We start from the raw sequence: 7,834 nt of genomic DNA, 5'->3' as shown, positions 1-7,834 counted from the left end.
ACTCAGCTGCTTTGCACTCAGCGAAGCAGCTGAGTGCAAAGCAGTGCAAAGCAGAGGCTGAGTGCAAAGCAGAGGAAAAGCGCAGCTCGAGTTGGATGACGTGGGTCGAGGCTAGAAGATTGTCAATTCTGTTTTAAATGCGTGCCTCGACCCTTTCCTCCCCGCTTGCTCGCACTTGACGTCCTTCTCTCTCGCCGCGCACTCGACTCGACCAGCAAGGCTAACATGGCGTCCCCAGGGTCGCTGTCGAACGACCAAGTCAGTGAGTACATCCCACAGCTCAGTCTGTGGACTCCGTCGACCGCAGAGTCCCCAGGGCTCCAGACGAGGCTCGACGGGGTCAAGTGCCTCCCACACCTCACGTAGGACGCTGACACTCGATGCACTCGCACAGCAAACAAGTCGGTGCGTCTCTGAACAGCGCAGCGGGTCCTGCGACGCCCTCATCTTGCGCAGGAAGAGACCCGCGCTAATGCCAATTCTCGCGGGTGGGCTGGACGGCCAACAACAGACGCAGACCTTTATCACCGCGCTCGTGACGGGCTTGATCGTGCTGGGTGCAGAGGTGCGTAGTGGGAATCGTTCGTCGCGAATGCGCCAGTCGAGCAGAGCTGACCTTTCGACACTGTCCCCCTCCTCATCCTCCTTGCGATCGTCGCGTTGCTCGCCATTGTCTTTGCCCGCGTCCAGGTCGCCGCCTTCATCATCCTCAAGAACCGCTTCCGCCAGATCTACAGCCCCCGCTCTTACCGCGTTCCTCCCAAGTTCGTCGCTCAACCCTGCCGGCTGCGGGTTTCACGCGCCAGACTTCGCTATCACGGTTGTGCTGACCCTCCTGCCCGCCCACAGCAAGCGCGTCGACCCCCTGCCCCATTCCTTCCTCGGCTGGATACCCTATGTCATCCGCACGCCGGCCAACACGATCCTCCAGAAGAATGGCCTCGATGCCTACATCTTCGTCCGCTTCTTGTTCCTCATGATGGAGATCTTTGCTCCGTTGTGCGTACACGATCTCTTGCACACCGCTCGAAGGAACTGCTTCGAGCTGACACCTCGTCACGCAGCATGATCCTCACCTGGGTCATCCTCCTGCCCGTCGACGCCGCCGGCTCGAGGGGTACCAACACCGGCATCACCCGTTTCACCTTTGGCAACGTCGGTCTCTCGCAACAGCCTCGCTACGCCGCCCACCTCATCCTCGTCTGGATCCTCACCTTCTGGGTCTTCTACCTCATCCGCCGCGAATATGCCAAGTTCATCCAGCTCCGCCAGGACTTCCTCATGAGCCCTGAACACACGCGCCTCGCTCAGTCGAAGACGGTGCTTGTCACGGGCGTCCCGGAGGAACTCCTCAACCAGAGCAACATGCAGCGTTTCTGCAACGTCTTGCCCGGAGGTGCCAAGCGCATCTGGTTCGCTCGGTGCGTACGGGTGTCATTGTGCGGATCAGAGGGTTCGACTGACGCGATCTGTGCCCACAGCGACTTGAAGGATTTGCCGGACCTGTACGACCGCCGTGAGAAGGCCGTCAAGAAGCTCGAGGGCGCCGAGACGAAGCTACTCAAGCTCGCGACGAAGCAGATTGCCAAGAACAAGAAGAAGCACCTCGACGCGCCCGCCTCGGACCCCGAGGCGAGCAAGAGCGAAGTCTACCGCTACGTGCCGCAGAAGAAGCGTCCGACCCACAAGCTTGGTCCGCTCGGGCTTTGGGGGAAAAAGGTCGACTCGATCGAGTGGGCGAGGGAGGAGATCGAGACGACGAACAGGGAGCTCGAGACGGAGCGTGAGTTGCTGGGCGGAAACGAGGGCAGCACCAAGTACCCTGCGAGGTCGGCCGTCTTCATCCAGTTCCACACGCAGATCGCCGCGCACATGTTCGCTCAGTGAGTCGCGGATTCCTCGCACCACCTGCCTTCTTCTCGAGACTGACCTCTCCCGTCACGCAGGTGCCTCGCCCACCACGCTCCTCTCCGCATGTCGTACCGCTTCCTCGAGGTTGGCCAGGAGGACGTCATCTGGGGCAACCTCCGCATCAAGCCGTACGAGCAGCGCGCTCGTTACGCCGCCTCGTGGGCTGCCACGCTCGGCCTCATCATCCTCTGGTCTTTCCCTGGTACGCTACCTTTTTCCTCGAGGCGCAGGCATCGGACTGACGCTCATCCCGGCGCAGTCGCCTTCGTCGGCTTGATCTCGAACGTCTCGGCGCTCTGCATCAGCGCTCCTTGGCTCGCCTGGCTCTGCAAGCTTCCTGTTCGTGCGTCACACTTTCCTTGCTCACGGCCCACATCACGAACTCACCAGCTCTCGCGCAGCCGTCAACGGTATCATCCAGGGTGCCCTCCCGCCCATTGCGCTCGCCGTCCTCTTCATGCTCCTCCCGATCATCCTGCGCCGTAAGTCGACTTCCTCTCCGTCCATTACGACCTCGCTGACGTCCCCTATCTCGCACAGTCTTCGCGCGCTTTGAGGGCATCCCGCTCAAGACCGGCATCGAGCTCTCGCTCATGACCCGCCTCTTCATCTTCCAGGTCATCCACGGATTCTTGATCGTCACCCTCGCCTCGGGTCTCGTCAAGGCCATCCCGGCCATCGCCAAGAACCCCTCGAGCGCCGTCACCCTCCTCGCGACACAGCTCCCCGCCGCCTCTACTTTCTTCCTCACTTACTTTGTCACGACTTCGTTCGCTGGCGCTGCGGGATCGCTCCTTCAGATCGTCAAGCTTATCGTCTACTACGTCAAGCTCATCCTTCTTGGCTCGACTCCGCGCTCCGTCTTCGGCATCAAGTACAACTCCTCGACCGTCGCCTGGGGAACTCTCGTGCGTCAACAATCCTTTCCGTACCGTCTTGCGCATCTCCTGATTCTAAAGTCGCGCACAGTGGCCCTCGATGACCCTCCTCACCGTGATTGGCTTGACCTACTCGGTCATCGCCCCGCTCGTCTGCGGCTTCGCCCTGGTCGCCTTCGCGCTTTTCTGGTTCGTGTACAAGGTGAGCACAGTCTCGCCTCCTACCGCCGACTTCAAGCTTACACCGTCGGGTCGCGCAGTACCTCTTCCTCCTCGTCATCGACACGCCGCCCGCAACCGAGACCGGCGGCCTCTTCTACCCGAAGGCGCTCGGCCACATCTTTGTCGGCCTGTACATCGAGCAGATCTGCATGTGCGGTCTCTTCTTCCTCGCCCAGGACGCCAAAGGCAAGCAGTCGGCCATCCCCGAGGGCGCCATCATGGTCGTTCTGATCGTCATCACCGTGCTCTACCACATCGTCCTCAATTCGGGATACCAGCCCCTCGTCAAGTTCCTCCCGCTCTCGGTTGCGCCCAAGATCGCTGCCACTCAAGGCTTCCCCGACGGCTTCCCCGCTCACCACAACGCGGGCCGCGAGGCCGGCCAGACGTCGCAGCTCGCGCCGACTCAGAGCGAGACGACGACCAAGGAGAAGGACGAGTCGAGTGCGTGGAGGACTTGCTCAAATACATGCGGACGTCTCGCTGATCGCTCCTGTCCGCACAGCCTTCCCGCCTCCCGCCGGCGCTTCCTTCGATGAGCACAAGAGGCCTCTCCGCACCGTCGAGACAAACGACGACACGGGCACGCTCCCCGGCGACGAGCACCTCGACCAGAACGCGTTCGACCACCCCGCGATGTACAAGGACTACGACACGGTCTGGATCCCGCAGGACCCGCAGGGCCTGTACCGCGACGAGCTCGAGGCGTCCCAGGCGCACGGTGTCGACATCTCGGCCGAGGGCGCGTACATGAACGAGAAGGCCAAGGTCGACGTTCACCGCGCGCCGCCGGGCGAGGACTGGGACGACTCGCAGGCCATCTAGGCTCGCCTGGTCGTCGCCATCGCTTTTGGTTCTTTCTCTCTTCTCGCATATCTCTCGCTTACACACTTTGAAGTATACCTCCTCGCTGCCTAATTCCCGTTGTTCGCGTGTTTCGCTACGATGCTCTATCCCGCTTTGCAACGACCGCTTGTTCAATGCCCGCTCTTCGCCCGTGTTCTCTCGTAGCGCCCTTCGTCCTTGTCCGACTTCTCGGCAGTACAGCAACACGTAGCGGTCGTTCTCCGCGACGACCGCCTCCTTCCTCTCCCGGCGAATTCGCGTCCTGCCACTTCGACGCCCGCTGCTTGTTTCGAGACCCTGGGCGAATTATGCTTGTTCGTGTTCCACGCCTGCATCAGGCAACCCGCGCGCGCGAAACGCCTCGCTCGTCGGCCAGCTCTGCGACGCTTTGTGGTCGATACCGCCTCGGGGACCACGCGAGCGGGCGTCACTGCGGATCTTACCCACGAGTAGCGCCTGCTTAAAGCCCGTCCAGCCTGCGCGAGGCGTTCACGCTTGCCTCTCACCCTTGTCATCGCTTCGCTCCTCCAACGCCCTCGAGACGTCCCAGCCAGGCGCTGCTAGACACCCGAAACTCGCGACTGCACACCCTTGAGCCGGACAGGTTCCGCCTCGGCCTTCGAACAGCGATTGTTCCCTTCCCCTTCCCTTCGCCTCGCCGACTCTCACTCGTCATTCATCGCCCATGGCAGCCGTCGCTCAGCAGTACAACGGCTTCAAGGACCCCTTCGCAGCCAACCACCAGCAGTCCTTTGGGTCGTACAAACTCGGATCGAACAAGGGGATAGAGGCCGGCGGCTTCGGCGATTCGCTCGCGGTCCAATACGAGTTGCACGACCAGCAGCCGTACTACCAAGCGCACTGCCACGACAAAGGCTACGAGTACAAGCAGGTGCGCCCCTCTCACCCGCCCCACTGCATGCGCGACCTGAGAGCTCATTTCCCACCGTTCTCAGGACAATGTTCCGATCGCACGCAACAACGCCGGACAGCTGTTCGTGCCTTCGTTTGACGCTCGCAACGACAAGTCGAACCGGATCGACAGCGTCCTTGACGCATACGTCGACATGTATGCGGAGGACGAGGAAGACGAGGAGGACGGGTCCGGCGAAGACCTTCGCGGAACGGCTGCAGGCAGGACTCGCCAGGAAGACCTTGAGCCGTACGAGTCGCATGTCCAGTCCGACACGCCGTGGGACGAGCGAGGAAAGAGCGGGTTGTACGGTGGCGGAGGACGTGGCGCCGACGACCGCGAAACCGGCTGGGTCCGCGACTACGCATTCAGCCCCGCTCCGCCCGTCAGCGGCTACGAGGAGGATTTGCGATTCGACAACGATGACGGCGAGGAGTCGCAGCAGCACTCGTCCCACGACCAGCACAGGCAGTCCTCCGAGACCTCCGGCTCGTCGACTGGCCCGCTGACGCCGACCAACGGCGTCGACTTCGGTTCCGCGTGCGAGTCGGCGCTTCGCCAGACCCAAGCAACGGCCCGCTCCTCGCCTCCCCTACACGAGCAGCCCATCCACACAGTCGACCCTGCGCGCATCAAGAAGAAGACCATCGGTGCCGCCATTCCTACTCCCTCAGCTCCCATGCCAGCTCTCGCTTCGTCCGGCGTCAAAGGCGCGCGGGAAGACCGTCCTCGCGTCCAGCGCAAAACGACGTTCAAGTTGATCGGCCGCTCGAAGAAGCCGCCAACCATCTCGGCGCCGATCTTGCCAGAAGGCTTCGTCGAGTCGCTCGGCATGGAAACGTTCCCCCTCTACCCCGGCGTCAAGGCGCCTCAACACGCCCTTCTCTCGCCTTCGCTCAAGGAGGACCGCCCCTCGACCCCCCCAGCTTCCTCACCTCGCCCTGCCGCCACCGGCGGGCTCGTCTCCGCTTCGCCTCGCATCCGCTCTCCCCCTACCCGAAAGGCCGCACCGCGACCAAAGCACGTTCCGACACGTGCAGAAGGCTCGACGCCACCTCTCCGCGATAGGCCCATCTCGCCGCCGGTCGTCGCCCAAGTCCGCGAGCAGCACTTCAGCACTCGCGGCTACGATGATGACGACGAGCCGCAGCCACGCCAGCAGCAGCAGCAGCAGCATCAGCAGTACACTCGGCCGACCACTTCGCCGCCTCGCTCGTCACCTTCGCGTGCGCAGCAGCACGAGGCGTCTCCGCCGTTTGAGCAGTATTCAGGCTCTCACGCTCGCACCGCGTCGTCTGCCACCGTTGGCAGCGGGTTCCGCGACCCCTGGTCTGCGACTCGCACGTCCAGCGGGACGCCCTCGATCCGCTCGCAATCGACCGCTCATAACCGGACCTCGCCGTCCCGCGCCGGCGAGCGAGGCTCGATGGCTAGCACCGTACACGAGCTAGACTACCGCAAGGGCGGCAGCGTCAAGAGCAACCTCTCGTCGCACGCTCGGCCTGTCCCGACGTTCCAGCTCGAAGTCGCCGACGATTTCGAGCCTTCGCCGCTGCAGCGCACAACAGACGACCGTCAAGGCTCGCTCTCGTCGGAGTACTCGGAACTCTCAGAGGCTCCGCCAACGAACAACTTCCACCCCTCGAACGCCTTCTCGGGCTACACCCCCTCGACGACCGTCGGCCAACTGCGCAAGAACTCGATCGCCTATGCGCCCGTCCAACCTCTCAAGCTCGGTGCGAGACCGGCGTTCGATAACCGTCAGAGCACGGCGAGCAACTTTGGCGGCGATGTCGTTTGGGGCGGGCCGACGGACGTCTCGAGGCCTCAGTCGGTGGCGTCGCCTTTCCAGGGGTATGCGCCGACGATCGGGACGACTGGCTTCCGCAACCCTTTCGGCTGAGCATGGAGAGATAGAAGGTGTAGCGGGACTTGGCTGGTCCAGGTCCGCTCGAATGGTTGATGTTCGCGTCTTTCTTGACGTACTGTATCCTTGACACATCGTGTAGCATAGCCTCTGACTGCAAGAGCTATCGTCTTCGACGTCTTAAAACGACCGAGGCGAGGGGCGAGCAAGCTTTGGGGAGCACGAGCGCGAGAGCCGCCAGCCGCTTGAAAGCGTGAGAGGTGACGGCGACATTCACACGCGGTATGGTGGAGATTGGTGTGGCTGAGTTGAGAAAGTAAGGAAGAGCAGAAGAGCAGTCAGAAGGCGAGTGACGGGGCGCAGGGCGACAGGAAGTCGTCGTTGGGGAAGCCGCGAACGTTTTGACGCCGTCAAGGTAGCTCGTGACGCTCGGAGGCGACGTTGGCACGACGGCTGTCGTCGAATATCGCCTGAAAGAGCGAGCGCGAGCGTGTAGAGGGAGGCAAAGAGCAGGAAGTCGGGGCGAGAGGGACTTTCGAAGCCCTGAGCCTTGCGCATTTCTGGCCGCCTGCCGTCCTGGCGTTCCGAGCTAGAGTCGCGTAGCAGTCGAGCGTTCAGCCACACTCCAAAGACCAAGAGAGCGACGCCGTGAGCGAGCGAGCTTGGGCAGACCGCTAGGAGCGGGCAGGCCACGGGGCGGGTCGAGTGCGGCGCGTCCGATAGCCCGAATCGAGTGAGATAGCCTGCAAGTGAGCGTATCCCGCCAGACTGAGCGTGCAGCCGAGTGACGGGGGTGGTCAAGGCAAGAGAGCGTCGGTGAGCGTCGCCTGCTGCAACTCACAGCTCCTCGCTCGCTGAGGCAGTTGGACCAGCTCGACAAGCTCGCGCACACGCTCAGACTACCCAGCCCAGCGCTTGTCCCTGCCGCGCGCATCGAGTCGACCACCGCCCGCCGTATCTTCCCACCCCGGCTCAACCTCGCCGTCACTCGCACCGTACACGGCTCGCCCAGACTTGTGAGTTGCTCTGTCTACCTCTGTCGACCCGTACGAGCCGGCCAGTCTACGCGCGGCGCGTTCAGGCGAATTGGGCGGACCTGCTCGTCCCACCTTGCCACGACCTCGACAAGCCAAACACGGGCGAGCGGCCTGCGCAGACTGGCTGGACGAGGGACGCGTGCGAGTACGTGCAACGGCA

At 62.8% G+C, this 7,834-nt stretch overlaps 2 protein-coding genes across 2 annotated transcripts; both read left to right on the top strand.

The window, feature by feature from the left end:
• Positions 1-225: 225 nt before the first annotated feature.
• On the top strand, positions 226-3,836 carry RHTO_00826 (DUF221 domain containing protein; the record flags this gene model as incomplete). Its single annotated transcript, XM_016414510.1, has 14 exons — positions 226-262; positions 395-405; positions 512-565; positions 691-764; positions 850-999; positions 1,065-1,421; positions 1,482-1,883; positions 1,947-2,113; positions 2,171-2,254; positions 2,313-2,393; positions 2,452-2,819; positions 2,881-2,991; positions 3,050-3,455; positions 3,517-3,836. The coding sequence occupies 14 exons, from the start codon at positions 226-228 to the stop codon at positions 3,834-3,836; spliced, it is 2,622 nt and encodes an 873-aa protein (XP_016273666.1).
• A 706-nt stretch (positions 3,837-4,542) lies between these two features.
• Positions 4,543-6,673, top strand: RHTO_00825 (uncharacterized protein; the record flags this gene model as incomplete). Its single annotated transcript, XM_016414509.1, has 2 exons — positions 4,543-4,749; positions 4,814-6,673. 2 exons carry the CDS (start codon positions 4,543-4,545, stop codon positions 6,671-6,673), a joined length of 2,067 nt encoding a protein of 688 aa, XP_016273665.1.
• Between the last annotated feature and the right edge of the window lie 1,161 nt (positions 6,674-7,834).

This window comes from Rhodotorula toruloides, assembly GCF_000320785.1.
Source record: "Rhodotorula toruloides NP11 unplaced genomic scaffold Scaffold10, whole genome shotgun sequence".
NCBI lineage: Eukaryota > Fungi > Basidiomycota > Microbotryomycetes > Sporidiobolales > Sporidiobolaceae > Rhodotorula > Rhodotorula toruloides.
The sequence above is the reverse complement of the archived record's forward strand: the minus strand, read 5'-3'. Positions and strand labels throughout refer to the sequence as shown.